This window comes from Hemiscyllium ocellatum, chromosome 11 (genome assembly GCF_020745735.1).
Source record: "Hemiscyllium ocellatum isolate sHemOce1 chromosome 11, sHemOce1.pat.X.cur, whole genome shotgun sequence".
Classification (NCBI taxonomy): domain Eukaryota; kingdom Metazoa; phylum Chordata; class Chondrichthyes; order Orectolobiformes; family Hemiscylliidae; genus Hemiscyllium; species Hemiscyllium ocellatum.
In genome coordinates this window covers 86,965,132-86,989,867 of record NC_083411.1, presented here as the reverse complement: position 1 = coordinate 86,989,867, position 24,736 = coordinate 86,965,132, and the positions used below count along the sequence as shown (strand labels likewise).

Here is a 24,736-nt window from a genome sequence, read left to right as displayed (position 1 = left end):
CCGTGTCTCACTGCAGATGTTACTTACAGGGATTTCTTGCTCCTGGTGAAATCGATCCATTGAACAGAAGGTTTGCAACTATACCTAGACCAGATGTTGTAGTCCAAGGTATGTTTTTGAACTATTTTCTACTTAAATAACCTTTTTGTAACAGTATTCTAATTTGGTCTGCCTTGTGCAAGTTGTAGTTTAAAAATTACCTATAAATCAGTCTGATGCAGTACAGAGTGATTAAATTATGCATTATTCAACAATAATGAAAAAATATTTCAAATACAGACCAGGATTTTACTTTAAAGATTCACAAGCTCTTTATAGACATAGCTGGCAAAACTCAGCAGGTCTGGCAGCATCTGTGGAGAGAAAGTAGAGTTAATGTTTCAAGTTCAGTGACCCTTCTTTAGAGCCTTCAGACATTCTGAAGAACAGTCACTGGACCTGAAATGTAAAATCTGCTTTCTCTCCACTGATGCTGCTAAACCTATTGAGTTTTTCCAGTCATTTCAGTTTTTGTTCTGATTTCCAGCATCTGTGGTTGTTTGGGGTTTTTTTGAGGTAGTTATAGACTGACTGACTAATTCTGAAATTATTCTTCCTGGTCGTATTCTGAGCGTAGTATTTTGGTTTGGCTGTGTTGTATGCAAGTTAGAATTAAGAAGAGATCTTTGTATAGGTAAACAAAAAAATGAAGCCTTTTGTGTTTGATATTTGCCATTATTTTAATTGCAACCTAAGTGTAATAATTGGTTTAGGTGTTGTCATATGGCAAACAAAATTAGCCTATTCATTTGATTTTCTTAGAGCAAGAGAGGTAAAAATGAAAGGTAGATACTAATTAACTTAATTCCAAGTGACATTCAGAAATGAGTCTTGACAAAATCCTGGGACTCAGCTCAATACTTGTGCATAAGAGCTAGTTTGGCCTTGATAACAGCACAATGGTCATCTTAAAGACATGCTCCAGGATTTGCTGTACCCAGAACAAAACTATTTCAGTAGAGCTCCGACATTGGCATTTATCTGACCGTGTGGAAAGTTGCCACGGTACATCCAGCACACAGAAAGAAGGATCAATCCAACCCAACCAATTACTTCCCCATCAGTCTGCTCTTGATCATTAGTAAAGTAACATAAGGTATCTGCAACAGTGATATCCAGCAACATTTGTGCAGTACTAAACTGCACACTTGCTTGTGGTTTGGCTTCTGTCAAGGCCACTCTGCTCCTGATATTGGTTCAAACATGGATAGAAGATCTCAATTTTAGAGGTGAGGTGAGAGTGACTGGCATTGATATCACAGTTGCACTTGAACAAGTGTAGCATTAAGAAGCCCTACCAATATTACAAACAATGAAAAGTTTCTATTGGTTGGAATCATACTTAGTGCACAGTTAGATGGTTATAGTTGTAAAAGGTCAGTTATCTCAGTTCTTGGGCATCTCTGCTGGAGTTCCTCAGACCTGTGTCCTAAGCCCAACTTTTTTCACTCACTTTATCAATGATCTTTTCTTCATAAGGCCAGAAGTGGGTAATGTTCACTGTATAATATTCTTCTTAATTCCTAACTCCTCCAATATTGAAGTAGTCTGTGTCTAAATGCAAGTAAAAAATGAGGTCTGCAGATGCTGGAGATCACAGCTGAAAATGTGTTGCTGGTCAAAGCACAGCAGGCCAGGCAGCATCTCAGGAATAGAGAATTCGACGTTTCGAGCATAAGCCCTTCATCAGGAATGAGAGAGAGACTCTCTCTCATTCCTGATGAAGGGCTTATGCTCGAAACGTCGAATTCTCTATTCCTGAGATGCTGCCTGGCCTGCTATGCTTTGACCAGCAACACATTTTCAGCTGTGTCTAAATGCAACAGATCATATCCAGGTTTGGGTTGCTAAGTGTCCTTCATGTCACACAACTGTCAAAAAACTGCCATGTCCAACGAGAGCAAATCCAGTCACTGCACCTCGTAATCATTGAATGCCCTTCTGTTGACATTCTGGGGGTTGCCATTGAAATTTGACCAGATTAGCTGTATAAATCCTGTGGCTCCAAAAGCAGGTCAGAGGTTAGGAATCCTGCAGTGAGTAATTCACTTTTTGACTTGCCAAAGCTTGTCCACCATCTGCAAGGCATGGGTCAGGTATGTGATGGAATACTATCTGTTTGCCTGCGCGAGAGCAGCTCCAACAACACTCAAGATTGACACTATGCAGGATAAAGCAGCTGCTTGACTGGCATCCACTGTCACCTCATACTAACAGAGCACTATTTACACAATGCACTATAGAAATTTACAAAGGTTCCTTCCAATCTGTGACCATTACCAACTAGAATGTAAGGGGCAAGAGATACATGGAAACATCATCTGCAAGTTCTCCTCCAAGCCACTCACCATTCGGACTTGGAAATCTATCACTTTTCCTTCAGTTTCACTGGGTCATAATCCTGGAACTCCCTCTGCAATGGCTTTGTTGGTGTGCCTCCACAAAAGGAACTGCAGAGATTCAAGAAGACAGCTCACGACCACCACCTTCTTGAGGCCAAATTGGGGCAGGTAATAAATGTAGGCCCAGCCAGGTAATGCCCACATGTTCTAAAAGAATCTTAAAAATATTGCTGATCCAGCAAAGCTCTTTCAGTGCAATCCTACTGGCATCTACCAGTGTGGAAGAATACTCAAATGTGTGCGACCCACAATCAGAAAACATATAGCCCTGCCATTTATTGAACAACATTAGTTCACACAACCATTGGTAAAGTGATCTGATTTGTCCAGTCAAATACCTATCCATAAATAACCAGTTCACCAATGGTTATTTTGGGTTCTGTCAGAGCCCTTTTTGGCTCTGGATTTCATCACAGCAGCTTTGATCCAGATGTGGATGCACAGGCTGCATGCTGAAGGAGAAGTGTAAATAGCTGCAGTCAACACCAAAGCAGAATTTTACAAAATGTGGCAGAAAGGATGCTTAGTAAACTGAATTCAGTGGGAATGAAAAGCAAAACTGGAATAGCTGGAGACCGCAGATGGTTGTGATGTTGAAGTCGTTCGTAAAGGCACTTGGACTGTGCAGATGATTCTGTTGTGAGTTCAGCAATAAGGTTGATTTCTTCTTGACTCAATTTCGCTCATAACTTGTATGATAATTAAACAACCCACATTAGCAGGATCTGAATAAGGTGCATGTGGACTGACAAGTAGCATTTAAATTGACGCAATAATGGAATATTACGTGCGTCTCCTTCCTATTGGAAAGGTGTTGTGAAACTTGAAAGGGTTCAGAAAAGATTTTACAAGGATGTTGCCAGGTTTGGAGGATTTGAGCTATAGGAAGAGGCTGAACAGGTTTGGGCTGTTTTCCCTGGAGCGTCGGAGATTGAGGGGTGACCTTATAGAGATTTACAAAATTATGAGGGGCATGGATAGGGTAAATAGGCAAAGTCTTTTCCCTGGGTTCGGGGAGTACAGAACTAGAGGACATAGGTTTAGGGTGAGAGGGGAAAGGTATAAAAGAGACCTGAGGGGCAACGTTTTCACGTAGAGGCTGGTACGGGTATGGAATGAGCTGCCAAAGGAAGTGGTGGAGGCTGGTACAATTGCAACATTTCAGAGGCATTTGGATGGGTACATGAATCGGAAGGGTTTGGAGGGACATGGGCTGGGTGCTGGCAGGTGGGACTAGATCGGTTTGGGATATCTGGTTGGCATGGACGGATTGGACCGAAGGGTCTGTTTCCATGCTGTACATCTCTAAATGTTCCAATTAATGGCCACTATGAATAAGAATAAGCTCAATCATCAGTGTCCTTCAGATACCTTCAGTGTCAATACCATTATTTAAGTCTCTGGACATAAACCTAGCTCACAATTGAAAAGCATCTTCATTTTGTTCCTTTCTGTTTAATTTCAGTGGCAATAGTTGCAGAAACTGTGGGAATAAAGGAGATCCTAGAGAAGCATGGAATTAATGTACAAACTGTAGCAGATGTATTTCCAATCAGGGTGCAGCCAGCTCGTATTCTTTCTCGTATCTATACAAGACTTGGTAAGAAAATCTTTTCTTATTTAGTTACATTGTATGTGGGAATACTGGGATTGTTACATCTCAGTCCATTAAACTCAAGTCGTTTGCTGGATATTCAAGGAATTGTGTGTAGCAGGAATGAAGGTAACTTAATATAAATATAGTTCGTGTCTTTTATTCTCAGAGTTAGGACCAAAATGGCAGCAACAAAAGAACATCAGACCCATCCAGCCAGACCTTTGTGCCCTGGCCATGTAGTAGCCAATTTAATAAGCTGCAATGTTATTGCAAACTCCCACCACCCAGCTAACAAGTCAGGGCAATGGGAAGAAGACTGACTCTGCTCTGCACAGCCTTTAATTAACTTTTGCCACTCGGCAAATGCCTTGTAACATTGCTGGCCAATCAGAGGCGGTGGCCATTGCACATATTACAGCAAGGCCTGTAGGAAAGCATACTGACCGTGGAGCCAGGACAACAGGTAAAGCTAGGGATTTTGCTAGGTCATCATGCTCCAACATCTTTAATGCATATATATTCTTTAAACTGGGTGCAACATTCTAGGTTTAGGATGAGTGGCTTGGTCTTTAAAACATGACTGACACACAGGTCTAACCTTATTGACAGGTTACAATAAGAGAATGAATCTGAGTGGTCGGCCTCACCGCCATATGGGTGTTCTTGGCACATCAAAATTGTATTTTATCAGAGATGAAATCTTTTCTTTCACTCCTCAGGTAAGTGCACATTCACCTCATTTTTGAAATTTCGTTTCAGATGGGAGTTTCTTTTAATGAATGAAATTCCTCCTTTTAGGTATAAAATGCACAGTCGCAATTTCCCTGGCTCTTTCCTAACAGCATGAGATTATGAATTTAATTCAAACATAGGGACAGGAATTCCTATTCATGTATCCGTCAATAGGTTAAAAAAAATTTGAAATTTCCAATTTAAAATAACAATTGGTCCAATATTAACTACTATTTGTGTGAGAGACTTCCAAAATTCTACCACCTGTAAGTGTAAAAGTGTTTCCTAACTTCATTTCTGAAAGGCCTGGCTCTAAGTTCTAGGCTTATATTTCCTAGACCACTTTTATTTCCATTGCTTGGCAAATCAATAATCTCTGTCCTATTTTTTTCTCCACCTTAACACCAAGTTTAACTCGGGCTTTGAATAATTGTTGCATGATTTCAAATTCCTAATGCTGCTATCCCTTAAATACGAAGTCCAACATTTAATTTACCTTTTTATTTTTTTTTAACCTGTCCATGGCATTTCCATCTTACCTAGACCTCTAAGACTCTTTTCTTCTTCATTCTTTTGAGCTGTTTAATGTTTAAAAAGTGCCTTATTCTACCTATCTTTGGGTCCATATTGCATGACATCACATCTACTTACATTGAAATATGTTTTGGCCATTCACTTAATTAATATCCCTTTATGATTTTATGCTTCAGTTCTGCACTGCTTATAATATTGCCTATCTTTGTGTCATTGACAAGTTTGGATATATTTCTTTCTAATCCATTGACAATGTATTTAAACATGATGCACATATGAATACTAAACACATCCTCATGGGTACTCTGGTCACAGTCTGCCCTTTATCCCTTCATTCTGTTTCCTATAGGGTAGTCGGTTTCCTGAACAGGAATTTGTCCTTGATTCTGTGAACTTTAAGTTGAGCTAATGAACTCTCGCAAGAGTCTTCATTGAATTAGACCTGGTAATCATATATGTAACACCTACAGAATTTTGCCTTTCCACTTAGTAAACAAATACTCTGTCACCTTCCTTTGGCATGATTATTTCTATACAAATCCTCAAGTTAGCAAACATGTTTCAAGATGTTCAGTCACTTTATCCTTAACTGTAGACTTTAGTACAGTTAGAAACAAATCTTCCTAACAGGTCTATGATAATCTTGTTTTTTCCTCTTATTTGTCTTAAATAACTAAGTGATACTTTAAGTTTCTAGTTTGTAAATCTTTGTAGGTTTGCCATTTAAAAGCATGTACTGACAAAGATGTGCAAGATTGTGATCAGTGTTATGACCATTCCTCAGGCAAGCTTCCACCATTTGTTGCAAGTTCAGATGGGATATTCCAAATCATTAAGTTCCCTGATGGGGGATGAATCAACTCCCCTTCTTTCTTTGTCTGATCCTTGGTTGGTTGCAGCAACACTTTTTAAAAAAGAATTCCCTTCCCTTATGGATACCTTTCTCCCTATAAAGTTTGTAGGTAAATCGTTGAACAGGGCTATTATACCTGTGCTTTTGCTGGAGAAAGACTAGGTGGCTGACTTTGACACTCCCAATTTCATATAGTCTGCTCAGAAGGTAGATCGCTCAGTGTTTTTAAACTAGGTAGGAATCATATGCACCATCCTATTGACAATGATTCTGTGATGTGGGTTCATGTAACATGAGCAAGCTACACCACGCGAATACTATGGTTACTGGAATAAATGTAATTTTCTTCTGTATATCTAATCACTTTTTAAAATCATCTGTTTACAGTTTATTGATAAGCAACAGTTCTACCTGGCCCATGATAATCGAATGGTTATTGAAATGCTTCGAACAGAATTGTCATACTTGTGTCGCTGCTGGAAAAATACTGGACGACCCACTGTGACTTTTCCAATTTCACAGAGCATGCTCAGTAAGTTGAGTACTTTGATTTCTATAGTAGATTGAAAATAACTGTAAGCTACCATTTTAAAAAACAAACTTCCCAAACATTTAATCCTATTAGCATGAAGCTGGCATTGTTTCCAAAGACATTGACAATACTCTGATACCCATGCAAGTTTATTGGTTTGTTCAACCAACCAGTGAATGTTGAGTAACTGTAAACTGTGTACGGCATCCTAGCTGATCCTGATTTTATCAAAATCTGCCATTTAACAGCAAAGATGTGCAAGATTGTGGTCAGTGTTATGACCATTCCTTTGGCAAGCTTCTACCATCTGTTACAAGTTCAGATGGGATATTCCAAATCATTAAGTTCCCTGATGGGGGATGAATCACCTCCCCTTCTTTCTTTGTCTGATCCTTGGTTGGTTGCAGCAACACTTTTTAAAAAAGAATTCCCTTCCCTTATGGATACCTTTCTCCAGGTTAATTGAAGTTGTTTTAAAAGGAGCCAGTTTAAACTGGTTAAAGGAGATTAAAGAGTCAAGTATTTGAGGCAATCCATGAAACAAGAGGTTTTGAGAGTGAATCTGATGAAGACGAACGGCAAGAAAATATGTTGGTGGTCAAAGATGCAAGTCAGCCTATGAGTATTTCAGTTGCTGATTCATTCTGTTGTGCCATTCTAGTGGCTGTACCTCAACAGTGCATGGAGTCGATTACCTTAACTGTTATTTGGAAATCCTATACAAAACTAATAAAAATTGAGTCAAATAATATGAAAGCATATTATTCCTACTTTGGAATTCAGGAATGATAATTTGTTGCCATCTTTTAAAGGGAGGGTTTCTTTTGTGTGAAATTACAGGACTGTCATTTCATCAGTGCTAATATCAAAGTAAGAAAGTGAGGATTGCAGATGCTGGAGATCAGAGCCGAAAATGTGTTGCTGGAAAAGCACAGGTCAGGCAGCATCCAAGGAGCAGGAGAATCAACGTTTCGGGCATGAGCCCTTCCTGACCTGCTGTGCTTTTCCAGCAACACATTTTCAGCTAATATCAAAGTAATGCAAATTCCTTCTAGTGTAAATCATATGTTAATATGATATATGCTTTAAATTTTGAAAGACAACACCAAAGCTCAGTTGTAAGTGTTCCTTTAAGTATTCCTGAGGAAGTTAATGAAGTCGTAACCATAAATCTGAAGTATGGGACCAGAATTGGAATGTTTATCTGTTCCAAGTTGTAGGTATGGTGACCAGGTTTAGCTTTTGTGGATAAAGTCTTGGAAAAGTGAGCTGACAAAGGTCTTGATTCGTAAAGAACATTCTTAAGAAGTAATGAAGGTGAATTTGTGAATGATAAATCTTTAGGACCTGTTTGAAAACTTAAACATTACAGTATTGTATACTGCTGTGGAAATTCCATTCCGCTATGGCTTGTGAAAAATAAATCATGCAGTAATTAATGTGATGTAGCACAAAATACTGGCAGAACAGCTGAACTGAGTAGGCCAGAGAGCTCTCTTGAAAAGAGGCAACTGCAAAATAAGATGATATTCTAGCACTGGCAAAGCAGTTCCTTCTCTGAAACTAGATCATTGTAGAAGTCCCCCCTATTTTTGAGAAGTATTAATGAGTACAAATAGAATGCAAGTTGTACCTTATCTCTCTGATCTGAACAGAAAATGTCCAACCAGAGATGAACTATAAGGCCAAGGCTAGAAGTTTTGAGGGCTGGTTGGAGAAAGAGAGACATTAGGGTAGCCTCTCCTACAGCAGGGAAAGCAATTTAGAAGATCTTTTTAACCATTCTAATAACCTTTTCTTGCAAGCATAACTGCATAGCTATCAAAACAGTTTTCCTTTAGGGTAATTGGTTGGACAGGTACATTTTTTTTTGAACCCCAGATGAAGCAGCAGGAATAGAAAGGAAGCTCTGGAAATTGAAAATATGCAGATACTTTAAATCAACCTGTTCAGATGTATTTTGACATACTTCTGGAGCTAGTGGCACTTGAACCCTGACTTTCTGGCTCAAAGGCAGGGACACTACCACATTATGGGTTAGGTAATGTTGTTTACATCTGGTATCTTTCATTAAAGGCATTCTTTTAACATTGGGGTGTTCGCAGCTGAAGGAAGACTCAGTGCTATAATGGAATTTGCACGTATGTAAATTCATCATTGATAAATTCCCCAATGTCAGTTAGAAATTTAGCCAGTGTTATTCATCCAGCCGCTATTCATTTCTCCATTATTTTGATTGTTATTGCTTTTTTTTTCTCTCTACTCTATATCTTTTGTAGACTAAATAAATCTAGTTGCATACTTGTAAATTTTGTTTTTCTTTTGCTCAGGGCAAATTCATAATGGGTCACAATGGTGTCTTTTTGATTTTACGTTATCATATATATCATGCTAATTGCTGAAGTCTTCTCTAAGTTTAGTGTACATCTCTCCTTTCCACCTGTATCCTTTATTAGGACTCCTAACCACTGAGAAGGTGGATTGTCTGTCATTTTTAAGATTATTAGCCTGTTTTCTTCTAAACTCTTAAGTCTTCTATAGAATAAACCAGTTTTTAAATTTTATCTAAGTCTGACAATACCACATGCATAAAGAGTCATCTCTCTAGTAAATTGTGTCAAACTGGTGAGCCTTCTGGTCTGAGATTTTGACACCTGATCTTGCTTCTAGTGGAAAGCAACATTGCCAAAGCCATGCTTTTGCTTTTTTTTCTTGGTAAGGATGTAACATGTGTCCACACATTCACTTCATCTTTAATTGTTGTTAAGGTTCACCTTTACAAAATATCTGTGTGAAGTCAGACCCTGACATCTTGCATCTGGTTTCAGCCATTCTTCTCCGAAGTAACTCCAATTATAATATTCTGTCTGAAAAAATCTCTTAATTTCCTATCTTCACCTTTAGGCAGCCATTCTCTGCCATCAGTGTGAATTTGGATCCACGTCTATGAGTGAGACAGAAACCAACTCACCTATACTTGTGGATAGATTTTGTGAACTACTCAGTCATATATATTTATTTACGAAACAACCTGTTCAGAACTCTGGAGCAGGTAGGACTTTAACCCAGGTCTTGTGATTCAGAGGTAGGGACACTACTATGCGTCCCAAGAGCTATAACTACTCAGTCCTTTTTATTAACCTATTTTTCTAAGCAAATTGTTCAGTGATGTTATTAGTTACCTCTGGAACATGAGACTTGAACCTGCGCTGCCTGCCCCAAAAGTGTAGCTTGTAGCACTGTGCCACAAGAGCCTTTGCTCCTCTTTTATATCTAAGGTTAATTAATTGATTAAGCAATCATTTGCTTAACTACCTTCTGTATTAACAGCCATTCACTAAGCCCGCTGCCTCTGGATCAGAAGGTCTGGTTTGAGTCCTATCTGCAAAAAGGCATGTCATAATAAATCCATACAGGTTGATTTAAAAGCAAGGTCATTTTACTTGCATACTTGGTAATTCTGCTCCACGCTGCCATTCTTTGTGTTTCGTATATTGTTTGGCAATCATATTATCAGACCTCAGTACTCAGTTGTAGCTGAATAATAATTGACTATTGAGAAAAGCAATAGAAATCTGTCAGTTGGAAAATGAGATGGAGGTTTTGTTTTTGGCACTCAAATGTAAATTGTAATTCTTATCATTTAAATTTTTTTTAAATGAAAATTTTAAATTGCAGAAGACAATGGGACCAGTATTGATCCGAATGTGCTATCCACATTGAAGAAACTGCAAGATGGATATTTTGGAGGAGCCAGGTAGGTGATCTGAGGAGCTATGTACAGCTGAATCAATGCACACTTCCTAGTAGACATTGAATAATTCTGTAGAACAGTGGCAATCACTTCGTTTTTGTGCACACATCCAACAATAGAAAATACCTGTCTTGAATGAGATTTTGGTTTTTCAAACACTGAAGGAAAACCTTAACATTACACCAAACATTGCGTGGATATTGATGCCATATTGGGCTTTTTACTACTCACGCATATTGTTTAAGATAGGTTTTTCAATATACTTCACTTCCCCATATTTATGTGGTGTTTACTGTCAGCTGGGGGTGGGGGCAGGAGATGGTAGGATGCTTGGGAATCAAATATATTTACTTCTAATTTTGTCTCTCTCTTAATGGTCTTGCTTCTAGTTCATTCCTACTCCAGCTGAATCAACCAACTGGCAACTGAATCCCTCCCTTACCAACCATACCACTGGGGGAAGTCTGATTTTAAATTTATAGAAGTCATAAAATGTTCTCACTTGGTGCTATATGTATATCTGATTTATTTACCTATAGATGGCACAATCTATTCGATTACTTCTACAAGCTATAGCAAATAATGTATTGCCACTGATGCCAACTGCAGGTTGTTTTAATTGATTGCATTATTAACTTTTATTTCCTTTGTGCCAGAAAAACTACAATTTTATTTGCATCAACAGGTGCATCCTACCCTCCATTATTATATTATTTCTGGCAAAACATTTATGTAGCTTTACTGTTTGTTATATATGATTGGCCACAAAACTGTATGGATTAATCCCCTCTCCATTCTTGCTGACCCTTAGAGCTTAATGTTTGAAATTAATAATCCTCTGCAGAATTTAATACAAATGTTGCTTTTTCTTCCATGGGTAAGAAAAGTGATTTGGTCTAATTCATTCAGTTCGTTATTTAGGTTGTTGCTCAGGAGCTGGCATATATCATTTCTTCACTCTTTCCAAAATTATAATGCAGCCTGAATTAATCCCCTCCTCTGTAACTTTCTGGGGCCTTTGTTGCAGCAAGTAAATCTAATTTGGCACATACTTCTCAATGAATTATTGTTTTTGTGTTGATAGTGTGTCCCATTATTGCATTGCTGATAGAATATTTGCTTTATGCACTATCTCTTCAATTTTCCAAACCAAATCTAGTAGAACACTAGAAGCACAGACCAAAAACTGGAACAGTTTATAAATTTCCAACTACTCAATTGCATGACTGTTACCCCAAACCTTGTAGTTGAGCAGTTTGAGCAGAAAGGAGTCCTCACTTTTTTTTTATTTGCAGAGTTCAAACAGGCAAGTTGTCAGCATTACTGGTAACTTCATGCTGCACACATCTCAGTTTTATGGATCTAGGATCTGATGGTAAGACTGTTGGTGACTGGCTTGTTTCGCACGATATAGTAGAACCAGTGGATCAACTGCATGAATTTCAGCTTTTAGAGTTTGGTAAGGATGAGGATCTACACAATTGCTATTTATTTAACAATGTAGTTTTGATAATGTGCTGACATTAGTTTCTCAATAATTAGATGTTTGTTCAGTTTTCTGGAGTGGATGTATTTTCAGTCAGTGCTGAATAGTACTCAGACATTTAATTGATATTCTGAAAGGAAAAGCACTCTAATTCAAATATGTATACTTTTACTTTTAAGTTATATAGTTATAAATGCTGTTAGAACTAGAGAGGTGCAATGTCTCCTTTTTTAGTTACAATTTCTGCTGATCACAACAGATTTTAAATTTAACCATGTTGGTGACATGCAAATTATGTAAGCATCAGCTATGTCAGGGTCAGATATTATGAACAATTCAGCCAAGTTTCTTTGGTGAAATACAAACAGCAGACTTATTGCCAAAAAATATCAAATAAGGATGCAAAGATTATTGAAGAACAGTTTGAATTATGCAAGTGTGTGTATATAAAATAATACCTACATATATGATATATATACCTTTTTTGAAAAAGTTTATCGTGCACACTGAGAAGAACAAAAAATGAAAATTTTGCGTGTTAGCTTAAAGGCACCATAGTCAACTAACAGTTAAAATCATTTAAAAAAAGGGTAGGTCACAGATTGTTGCAACTGGTGTTTGGGTTTTGAAGTAATTCTATATGCAGAAACTGTTGACACTGAGTGTCTTCATGGGACAGTTTATCTGTCTGAGTTTTCTTTGCTTTAATCAGTGGAGTGAATTCCATGAATTCTCCATGAGTAGGAGAAAATTACTTCTGGCCAAGTTTAACTCTTTTTGCAGAGATGAGTTGCAAAGAGAGAGGGAACAATGAGCTGTTGCTCTTCAGACATTTGCTTCTCACCTTGTTCAAAAATATTGTAGACATATTTGATCCACAGACTGAGCCATGTGACCTCTTTCCAAAGGTTTTCCAGATTACATGACTCCATCTGATTTAGCTGATTGGGAAACAGAAATAATTAGCATCCTACTACATGCAGTAGTTGCCTGTCTGAAGAATTATACTATTTAATTCAGCTCTGTTCATTTTTTCTTTCATCAATGTTTTCAACTTTGGGGAGAATTCAATAAAATTGCTGTTTTGTATTTGAGGGTGAACTAGTGGATGATGAACAATTGAAAGGAAGACATTTTTGCATTCATCGAGTGATTATTGGAATTGTTTTCTTTTTCCTATTTTTCAAATTTTGTCTGCATTTCTTCAAAACCTGATGGCTACAGGTGGGACTGAATTTGAGAGCTGTTAACACTCCTCATATTTTGCCTGAATACCTATTTTCTATCCAGTAATATGGACAAGAATGTTTTCAGACAGTGTTTTCAATCCAGCATGAGTCTACCAAATGATCTGTCTGACATCCTCCAATAGCTTGCTTATTTTTCATTCTATCATCTTCAGTCAATTGATGCCATTTGTGCACCCTCCCAATACTATCTCTGCATCACACTCTGATGCTGTTTTTGGCCAACGTGGCAAGGATTTCTGATTTGCTGGAAACTAGAAACACAACCTTTTTTCCTTTTACTTCTGATCCCAAGAATGCTTGGATAGTTGTATTGTCTCCAATTTGAGTTATTTCTAATCTGTCTGGTTGAGATTTGTGGTGGATATTACAAATACAATTTTGGACAACTATTTTTAAAATTAATGAAGTCTGCAATTTGATGAAAATCACCATTTAACATGGTTTGAATTTATTTAAACATAATTGTAGCAGGGAAACATTGAGGTCAGCAATAATAGCAACTACTTATGCTTGAAATGATGTTTACAAAAATATCCAGTTTTGCAGTGATATTTGTATGCTAAACAGAAAGGTGATTTAAACCCGCAAAACAAGTAGGTTTTGTTTGAGACGGAGATTGACAGAAAGCCAACTTGCCAATTTGACCAATTTATTTGCAAGGTTAGGTTGGATGTTAAGCATTTTTATGTAGGCAGAGTTCTGTAAATTTTATAGGTTTTCTATTTTTAACCGTGTAGGCTGACTTAAACAAGATAAGAAAGGCTGAATCCATCAAATAGGTCCACTTACAACACTGCTAATGGGGCAGGAGGTAAAAGGAGCATTTCTTCCATGCCTATCAGGCTTGTCTGTAAGTGTCCTGCCTCATGATAATCTCTCCGTATGTACTTTGTTTCTCTTCTCCCATTCCACTCCGAAACTTCTGATCATCGATGAACTGGAAAGTGGAGCCACAGGTGGATAGGATAGTGAAGAAGGCATTTGGTGTGATTTCGTTTATTAGTCAGAGTGTTGAGTACAGGAGTTGGGAGGTCATGTTGCAGCTGTACAGGACATTAGTTAGGCCACTGTTGGAATATTGTGTGCAATTCTGGTCTCCTTCCTGTCAGAAAAATATTGTGAAACTTGAAAGGGTTCAGAAAAGATTTACACGAATGTTGCCAGGATTGGAGCATTTGAGCTCTAGAGAGAGGTTGAATAGGCAGGGGCTGTTTTTCCTGGAGCGTCGAAGGCTGAGGGGTGACTTTACAGAGGTTTATAAAATCATGAGGGGCGTGGATAGCATAAATAGACAAAATATGTTTACCTAGGGGAGTACAGAACTAGAGGGCATAGGTTTGGGATGAGAGGGGAAAGCTATAAAAGAGACCTCTGGGTCAACTTTTTTATGCAGGGGATGGTACGTGTATGGAATGAGCTGCCAGAGGAAATGGTGGCGGCTAGTACAATTGCAACATTTAAAAGTCATTTGGATGGGTATATGGATAGGAAGGGTTTGGAGGGATATGGGTCAGGTGCTGGCAGGTGGGACTTGATTAGGTTGGGATATCTGGTAAGCATGGATGAGTTAGACTGAAGGGTCTGTACTTCTCTATGACTCTATGATAACTCCTCCACCCCCGTAATGACAGACCTCTCTTGTACCAGTCTCCCTGTCATTAAACACTTCCCTCTTGTATCATCAACCCCATCCCTCTATTGCTGGTCACAATCTACTATCTCTTTCTCCTCCTCTCCAGTTTCTCCCTGAGTATACATGTTCTTCAAATGGGATCACCTATGACCCTCAAAACTATGCTAGGTCTCTTCTCCCCTGTCCCATATTCAGTTTTCAGGTTGAGAACCAGTTTGCTTTAAAAAAAAGACATGCTTGTGATCTAGTTGAAGTTTGATGGTAATATGTGCAATATTGAATCATCAAAGTTATGATCGGGCATGTTATAAAAGATGCAGCCACAGTTGTTGCCTTCTACGTTTAGAAATTATTTTGAACTGAATGTCAGCCATTCTATTTTAGAATGAAATGAATAACTTCCCTTCTTTCATTTACTGTTGTGCCAAATGGAATTGATATCTTTTCAGTAGGTTGTGAAAATCCTCACCATCACACATTAAGGGATTCTGTATTTTATTGCAGATTGGACTCTGCATACTTGGGTTTGCTTTTTTTTATCATTTTAAGATGGCATGACGTTTATTGCTCCAACTTTTGGCTATGCTTTTAAGGAAGAATGTATGTGATGGGGAAACTCACTTTGCTTCCTGTTGTAGCAGAAGTTAATGTACAAACTGAATTTACTTGAGGTGCATGTGTATTCCATTCTGGCTTATTTAAGCTTGTGCTAGGCGATTTATGATATTATGCTTTTTAATTTAAACATTTAAAAGGGAAATATTCTAAATTTTTACTGTTGAGGTCTTGATTGCTCTATTTTCCTTCACTGGAACTGGTTGAAGATGCTTGAAATATTGCTACTTCTGGCTTCTCAAAAAATTGAAGAGCATGTTGACATTTTGCCGCGTGTGATGTTTATAGCTGTCTTCTGCCAGTTGTATGACATGTTATCCCTCATTCTCTAGCAGAAATGAGTACAGATGTAGATAATTCGTATTAAGATTCTGAATTTGGAATTAATATGATATTGACATTTCAAACAAGAAAGGGCTGTTATTCTGAAAGGCTAGGTTTTGATATTTTGAGTACTCTGAACAGATGGCCTTCAGGTATCAAGATCAGAATTGTCAACATTATCCTTTTTCTTGAGAGAACCAAGCTTGAAACCTTTGATTTCCTCATTTTGACATCTCATCCAATTTTTCATCTTCCACAAATACAAATTCTACTAAATCTGAACAGAATGTGTTTTTGTCCATGCATTGATTGAGGTTGTGGAGAGGCAAACAGAGATGTCTTCATGTGATATACTTTGCAGCAGCTATCAATCTAGAGTGTTCAAAATATATATTTACTTTTGAAAACTTATTTAAATCGAGTGCTCTCCTCAACTCTCCTGAGGACTGACTAAAGCACAGACATATAGCAGAAACCTTACCCAAAAAAAGAAAATGATTCATTTGTGACCATTGACACTTTATTACTGGGGCAACCATCATAAGATGTTTCTGGCCCTCATTTTATGTGCACACATTTCCATTTTGCAACCCTGAATAATTTTTAGGTGTGGGATCCCTGCCCATGTAAGAGCAGAAATTTATTGCTATGCCTGTATTTCTGTCTTGTTTGAGAGTATTTCATGTAACAGGCTGGCTTTTTAAAAAATCCCGTTAAAAGAAAACATTTATGATCAGAAGTTTATTCCGTTTGAAGATCTGTTATCTAATCTGGTGACAGAGTTGCTATTGATGAGGCAATTTGGACAAACATCAAGATACTTATCTAAAGCAGCTAATGTTTACGCAACGACATCAGTGCTACAAGGAATATAAACCTTAATGAACTGTGAATTCAGAGTTGAAATTAAGATGCATTTACAGCAGTACTCATATGACAATTAAATCTGGATCTTCTGATCCTGATTAAATTAGAGATTTTTTTTGTCTGATCAATCTGGGGCCAGCATGTGTGTTCAAGTTTGAATGAGAACTCCCTTTACCATCAGAGATTGGTAGCTATAAACTGAATACCACATTGTTAAGCCTGCTCCAATCTTGAGCCAAACTAATTTTACTCATTCAAGTAAAACCTTAATAAATGTTTTGTTTGGGAACAGGAGGCTGATAGAAATGGATGCAGCCTGGATGAAGTAATTGTGGAAATAGTTATTTCTGAGCAATTGTGCAGATCAGACTTGTGGTAGTGATTATGGCAAGGTCAGCCAGGTGGACCTCATATAATATGAGTTCTCTGATTGGGGCTGTTACTCTGGTCCAACTAGGGAGCCCTGGCTGACAGATAAGAACAGGAGGGTTTCACCTGCACACATATGGGTGCTGGGGAAAAAAAATGAGCACTACCGCAGTTAGGCAGTAGTGTGGGGTTAATTTAAAAAAAGGGAAAAAACCCAAAAAAAACAGGAGGGTAAGGTGGATCAGTATCAAGGACTTTCCATATGTAAATAAAGGGTGATGTAGTGACAGAATACCACCTTTTTTGGAGTTATTTCAGTGGCGACAAGAGTAAAGCATGTTCCCAAAGAAACTCGCTCGCAACAATTGTATTTAACTTGGGAAAAGCATTGCTGGCACCATGCCATTATTTGGGAAGCTTGACTCATTCAATCCTGCAATTGAAGACTGGGCCCACGTTGTGAAAAGAATGCGTTATTTTTTTTCTGGGCAAATGACATTGAGGCAGATGAAAAGCAACGAGTGATTCTCCCAACAGCTTGTGGACCCACAGCTTTTTCAGTTATTGGGAGCCTTTCCCTGAGACACCGAATACTAAAACCTTTCAAGAGTTGAAGGATTTAATCAAGGAATATTATGACCTCCAAGTTTCTACTAATTCTGAGATACTATTGGTTTTACTTGGCAATACAAGAGCCAAGGGAGTTGTATCCAGATTTTTGATTAGGTTAAGATGACTGGCAGAGGCATCTGAGTTTAGTTTAACTCTTAATGAGCTGCTGAGAGACTGTTTGGTATGTGGGATTCATGATGTAACCATGCAAAAGCACTCAGTAGCTGAAGACCAACTGCACTTCAAGCAGGCATTACAACTGGGTTTATTGTTAGAAAATGCGGCAAGTGGAACATATGAATTGCAGAGTATTCTAATGGAAATGGGCACCTTCGCCAGTCCGACTGAGCTTGGGGAACACCAGTTGAGCAAAGGCAATTGCATAGCTTTGCTCAGGAAGTATCTTTTTTTAATAGTTATTTTTATTGAAAATTTAACATGTTTTTACACATTTACAAAAGAAAACTTAAAAAAAAAACCCAAGGATAAACATTGATATACAATTAAATCTTAAATAAATAATAACCAAAATCCATCAAACAGAAAAAAAGAAATACCGAGTGGAGAAAAAAACAAAACTCAACTAACTACTCATCTAACCTACAACTAACCAGTGTATGATTAAATCTCTTACATTATTCAAGAGAGAAAAAAAAACAAAGGATAACGCAGAAATATTAGTAGTTATATACTTGCTCGGAATGTGTTAACATCAAATCATAAAACCCGTATTCGTGCGGATTCTTCTCCTAAGAGGCCCCGGACCAGCCAGGTTCCCCCTCTCAATTAAATAAAGGCCCATGTTAGGATGACCGAGATATCTGTATTTGTGTAATTCAAGAAGGACTGCCAAATTTTATGGAGTAATTTGTTTTTTTTTCTGATGCACCATATTTTGTAAGGAAGTCTGGGGGGAGTATATTCCATAATTATTCTGTGCCAACTCGAAAGTCCATGAGGGCCCTCAGCCACCCAGTTCACCAAAATGTTTTTCCTTGCACAGAAAGAGAGGATGGAAAATAATCTCTTCCCTGTCGTAATTTCAGGTGTTCTTTATCCAATAAATTTGTCTCCTGTAGGAGAGCTATATCAACACTTTCTTGAGGTTTGATAATATTTTCTTCCCTTTGATTGGTGAATTACTCTCCGTGACATTCCAGGTGCATCATTTAATCAACCGATTACCCATGATCACCGGGCAAGTCCGAGATCTCCCGAGAGAAGAAACCCTATCCAAAACATCCCGAACATAGAGAATATAAAATTCACAAAAATAAAGGCTCTTTAATACACTCAGATCAACATAATAAAAAAACTATTTCTAAATAAAACAAATAAAGCTTATTTAAACGGAGATTTTCCCCCTTGTTCCTGGGAGCATCACTTCCTTTCCAAAAGCCCATCATAACCTCTCCCAACCAGTGCCCGACCCTTGACCCAGGCACCCCACGATAGAATAAAGAAAATTCAAATATGCTACTGAGCTAGAATTAACAATGAGTACCCAACCCCCCACCGACACCAACACCCTGGATATATTTGGTAATGTTAATACCATTATATGACTATATAACATATATGACTATAAAATTACAGTCTCAGCAAACAATAATTAAATATAGTAATACAAAATAACAGGGAAAAATAACCCCGCTCCTAAGGACAGAGATAAAATAGGATAAGGTAACCACCTCCCCACCATCTACATTAACTAGACTCCCTGGCCTATAAAGAAAATCGCTAAGTGAAGAATAAATAAATAAACCCCTCTTCCCACCCCCCGGAGATAATAATAAACAATAAGGTAATGAAAGGGGAAAAAAAGAGGGTAAACCGGGGTGGAGGGAGGGCATAACAACATCAATTAGCTCTTACAATTGATCTAAGAGAGTCCAAGAGTTCCTTGGCCTTCTCCAGTGATCCGAAGTTATACACAGACCCTTCATGGCTAAAGCGTATTATAGCTGGGTAGCACCTGGAGTACTGAATGTTTAAGTCCCTTAAATGCTTCTTCGCTTCGTTAGACGCCTTCCTCTTTCAGACCAAAGTTAGGGAAAAGTCCTGAAATAACATAATCTTGGATCCTTTATAAATCCTGGCTTGGAGATCTTTCCCAAGATTTCTGGAAGCTTCCAAGAGCATCTGCCTCTCTTTGTAGCTCTGCAGCCAGAACAGGACCGGGCGGGGGCACTGGTTCGAGCCAGGCCCATGCACTACAACCCGATAGGCTCATTCCACCCCTACCTGGCCTGATCCAGCCTCCAGATTTAAAAGCTGTGGAAGCCACGCTGTAAATTGACCACCTCCTTCCCGTTCGGGAAGGCCCAGCAAATGAATGTTTTTCGACGACCTCAATTCTTGAGGTCGTCAGTGTGATTCTCTAAGGTCCGGACTTGCTGTTTGAGAGTCCGGACCCGATCCACGGCCGATTCAGCTATGGTCTCGGAGATCGCGACCTTTAGCTCTGCCCCTCCGACACGGCGCTCGATTTCCTCGATGTCTCTGCCGTGCTTTTGTAGCGCGGCCGAGAGCGAATTCCATCAGCTTCGGGACTCTTCAGTTAGGTGTCGCTCTTCACATCGAGTTTAGAGATTATTTCTGTGAGGCTCACCACTGTAGGTAAGTCCCCTGGGGTGGCTGCAGATGCCTCTGATGCAGCTGGAGAGGGTGGGGGAGGGGCTCCTGCCTGCTGAGAACTGCGGGCTCCTTTCCCCCTAGTCATTTTTACAGGAGACTAGACTGTTCAAATTTAGAACTGAGCAACTAATTACATTAAGTAAAAACTATTTTAAATTATTTGGTGAGTGTGGTGGAGGCGTGTGGCCCACTTTGCCCAAGTCTTGGGAGGAGCACTATAGATTCAGACTTGCTGAGCCGCCGCCATCTTGGATCCCCCCAGGACGTATCTTGAACAGAAAAACCCCAAGACAAAGCCAAGCCTTGGACAAGTGGTTAAAATTTTCTTCTGGATCCCTACTGGTGTGCGGACTCAAGACAGCAAAAGAATTTCAGAGACCCAAGTGGTATAAGAGAACTCATAGGCCGGTATCCAGGAGAATGAACACCCTGGAAATTCCACCTATGTCTGGTTTGGAACAATTAAATTGCTTAGCAACATGCAAGTCAGAATCAATCAAAATAAATGTCTGGTTAAATGGTCACCTGGTTCTGATGGGCGTTGAGACTGGCGCAGCCATTTGAGTGATCGCAGAACCAATCTTCAACAAAATTCGCTCTAAACTCCAACCTTTAAGTTTGTGCAAGACCTCTGCTAGACTGAGAACCAATACTGGGGATCTTTGACAGATTAAGGGTATAACTTTGATTCTGATCTGTTATGTGAAGCAGCTGGTTCAGTTACCACTGATTGTGGTAAAAGGCTCAGCCCAAGCTTGATGGGGCGAAATTGGATTGAGAAAGGTTCAGTCAGGTTGGCTCAGATTTTTTGATAAGAAAATGGCTGCCTATGTGAAGTCCTAATTAAATACCCAAAGTGTTTTTTTTCACAATGTCTCTGCACTATCAAAGAAGCCAAAGTCGCTTTACATGCTGACCAGGAAGCAACTACTTAATCTGTGAGGCCTGCCCAGTGCCATTCGCCTTACAGGCAAAAGTAGAGGCAGAAATCAGAAAGGTGAAAAATGAATAGATCATCAAATAAGTCCAGGTTGCAGAATGGGTAGCACCAGTCATACTGATTGTGAAGCCGGATGGGTCTGTTTGCCTTTGTAGAGATTTTAAACAAATAGTAAACTGCTTTTCACAGCTGGCTAAATACACAATATCACAAAAAAGATTTCTATGTAGAGCTGGTCATGAGTCATGTGTACTTGCAATTGCAATGAGATGAGTATTCCCAGAAGTATGCTACAGTTAATACCCATAAGAGTTTGTATCAATATACAAGACTGCCATTTGGGGTATCGTCAACCTGTGCAAAGTTTCAGCGGATGATGGAGAATATTTTACAAAATCTACCCCAGGTTGCCATTTACCTAGATGACTTGCTGATAATCGGGAAGCCCAACAAGGAGCACTTAGAGAACTGGACATAGGCTTTAGATGTTTTTTCCCAGACTGGCGTACACCTTAAGAGGGAAAAATATTTGTTCCAGGCACCACAAATTACCTATTTTGGCAACAGAGTTGCAAACCCTGGTTACATCTGTTGGAAGATAAAGTGAGGGTGATCAAAAGTGTCCTGGCTCCCATGTCTGTATCAGAACTCAGGTCTTTCCTTGGGCTGGTGAATTATTATGGAAAGTTCATACATAATTTGCCCTCCATTCTGGCACCTTTGCATCAACTCTTAAACAAGGGTCAGCCTTGGAAATGGTTGCACAGCCAAGCCATAGTTTTCAACATCCTCTAAGGTGTTGACGAACTACGGTCTCAAGCGAGATCTGGTATTGACATGCAATGCCTCCCTATATAACATTGGGATAGTATTAGCTCATAGGTGGCCCCATGGAAAGGAATGCCCAATGACGGATGCTTCTAGGGCTTTCGCTAATGTAGAGCATAATTAGGCTAAGATAGAGAAGGAAGATTTGGTGATCATATTTGGAGTTAGAGAGTTGCACCATACCTTTTATAGAGGCAAATTTGTAATAATAATGGACCACAAACCCCTGCTAGGTCTGCTTAAAGAGGACAAGGCAGTGCTACCCAGAGTTTCAGGCTGAATTCAGCAGAAAAAGCCATCCAAATTTTGAAGACAGGCTTAAAGAAACAGCCTACAGCTTCACAAGATGCCAAACTGTCCCGGTTCCCATTTGATTTTAGGACTATTTCTCATGTAACTATAGGGATAGCTCCAGCAGAGTCGCTAAAGGGGAGAAGATTGCTTACCCGGTTCAATCTGATCTTTCTGGACCCGGGAGAGGAACACCAATGCTGGACACGAGACTACGCTAAGCAAGAGAAACAGTTTACTCCAGGGGTTGAAGTTTAGTGTAGGAACCACAGAATGGTCCTGCATAGGTAAGAGGTAAAGTCATGTGATGTCAGGTCCAGTGATGTATAAGGTTTGGGTAGGTGCAATGGTCTTGAACAAGCATGTGGACCACATGAAAATTGCAAACGGGCAGGAGCAAAACATGCTCGGCTCCTTTGAACCATCAGAAAGGCTATCAGAGCCTGTCTGTTCATCCTCTTCGTCAAGCATTGAAGCGACCTTGGACACTGAGACACGACGAATGTCTCCACTTTAATGCCTTGCTGCCTGAAGAAGAGAGTGAATTTTTTGAGACACTTCTGTGTACCACTTGCCGTCCATATTGAAGACTGTGTTGGAGAAACCTGAGGCAGTGCTAAAATGCCCCAGGAGGAGTAACAAGAACCAGCCAATGTCCTCTGACTCAGGAGGAGGGATTTAGTGATTGTAATGAGGTCAGCCAGGTGGACCTCATTGAATATGAGTTCCCTGATTGGGGCTGTTAATCTGGTCCAATCCAGGAATCCTGGCTGACAAATATAAACAGGAGATTCAGAGTCTCCTGAAGTTAGGGGAAAGACTCCGTGCTGGCTGTGTTACAGTCAGTATGTCACTGTTACTTTCTGCTTCTCTTTTTGGGGGTGGAAACCTGATTCCTGAACTGGCTGAATTATTTAGCCAGTTTGTTAACTGATGCTCATAATGTGTTTCAGGTGTAACTCAGTTCTCATTAGGGGAGTGTTGTTTTACTGGCTGGTTACAGCCTGAATGTTACTCTTTTGTCCTTTTCTCAAAAAGTAAAAAGAGAAATGTTAATTTTGTAGTAGGGCTTAGCCCTTGGACTCTAGTTTCCTTTGTTTTTTTTGTATGAGTCTTCACTGTTTTTGGTGCTTGGACTGAGCCCTTGTGGAAGACATACATTTTACCAGAGGAGCTGTTTAGAGGCCCTGGGACTGGGCCTCTGAAGATTGAACACCTGTGTGTGTGCTGGGAGATGAGCACTTGCTGAATCCTGGAGTTTGGGCGAAGACCTTACCTTCAGGAGTGGATCAAACCCCTGTGAGTTAACTGCATCTGTACAATGCACTATGTTCCTGTGAGTGGACCTGGTTTTCCAAGGCTGGGCCAGGACTCCATGGAGACTGAACACCTGTGTGCTGTGGGGTGTGCATTTGCTGCCTTCAGGAGTGGACTCTGCCCTTGGTTGTGGACCCTGTTTTTTTAGCGGTGGACTCTGCAGTTTGGAGTGGACTCCATTCCTGGGAATGGACTCTATATTTTGAAGACTCTATATATTTGGACTGTGTCCCAGAAAGGACTTTTTTTTCCGGTAATTAACTGTATTGTGTTGTTTGTTGGGTCTATCACCTGCACTGTCTTGTGTGTCCCTGGGTCTGGCAGGTCTTACTGTGAGCTTGGAGGCTCACGGGTCGTCGTGAAAACTGTCATCCCGAGAACCGGAAGGTGGGTAGGCTGTTCCGAAAGCCAGAGGGTGGGTAGGCCACCCTGATGCCAGTCGTCCTGAGAGCCAGATGGTGGTAGGCTGTTCTGAGCGCTGTCGTCCTGAGAAGGGGTGATTGGGACGGGCTGTTCTAGAGGTGCTCGGAAGGTGTGTCAGAGCAGCCGGGAGCCAGAAGGCGCGTAGGGGTAGGCTGAGATCCGGAAGGCTTGTGGGCTCTGTTAGGACGGAATTTGTCCAAGCGTGTTCTTTTAAGGAGTGACCACACTTACCCAATTATTTGATAAAAAGCAGGTACGTTTATTTAGCAGCAGAAACTTAGCTGTTACAGCGAAGCACGAAAGATCGAGTGATTCGCTGGAGAAAATGTACAAGTTCTGAAAATCTATCGATAAGCTCCATTAGTTATACTATTTTCTAATCTCAATTCATGCAACGTGATCTTTCACAAACAAAAGCCTTCTTCAAAATGGTATAATTTGCAAACAAAGGTTCTATGTATTCTGGAAACATTTTTACAAAGGCTTTACATATATTAGGAACATTCTGTATCATGGACACAAAGAATTACTATGATCGAGACATTTTTCCTAGTCTTTTTATCACATAGTTTACCTTAATCTAATCACTTAGTTTAGCAGGCAAAATTGACCTTGCTGATGTTCTTTCATTTGAACATCAGCTTTGTTAGTTGTTATGGCAATAATCCCAGAATTAAAAATTACTTTGGTCATCATTTTAA

General features: G+C 39.4%; 1 protein-coding gene across 6 annotated transcripts in view; it reads left to right on the top strand.

Annotated features, from left to right (window-relative positions):
- The window catches only part of phka1a (phosphorylase kinase, alpha 1a (muscle)), a 126,313-nt gene that overhangs the window by 44,368 nt on the left and 57,209 nt on the right, over positions 1–24,736 (top strand). For 5 of the 6 annotated variants that reach the window (XM_060832660.1, XM_060832663.1, XM_060832661.1 and 2 more), the window contains 6 exons: positions 30–108; positions 3,907–4,041; positions 4,648–4,757; positions 6,545–6,689; positions 10,368–10,446; positions 11,739–11,902. In XM_060832660.1, coding sequence (XP_060688643.1) covers positions 30–108; positions 3,907–4,041; positions 4,648–4,757; positions 6,545–6,689; positions 10,368–10,446; positions 11,739–11,902 — 712 coding nt within the window. The remainder of the gene's footprint in view (positions 1–29; positions 109–3,906; positions 4,042–4,647; positions 4,758–6,544; positions 6,690–10,367; positions 10,447–11,738; positions 11,903–24,736) is intronic. The other variant, XM_060832662.1, reaches the window with a different exon arrangement.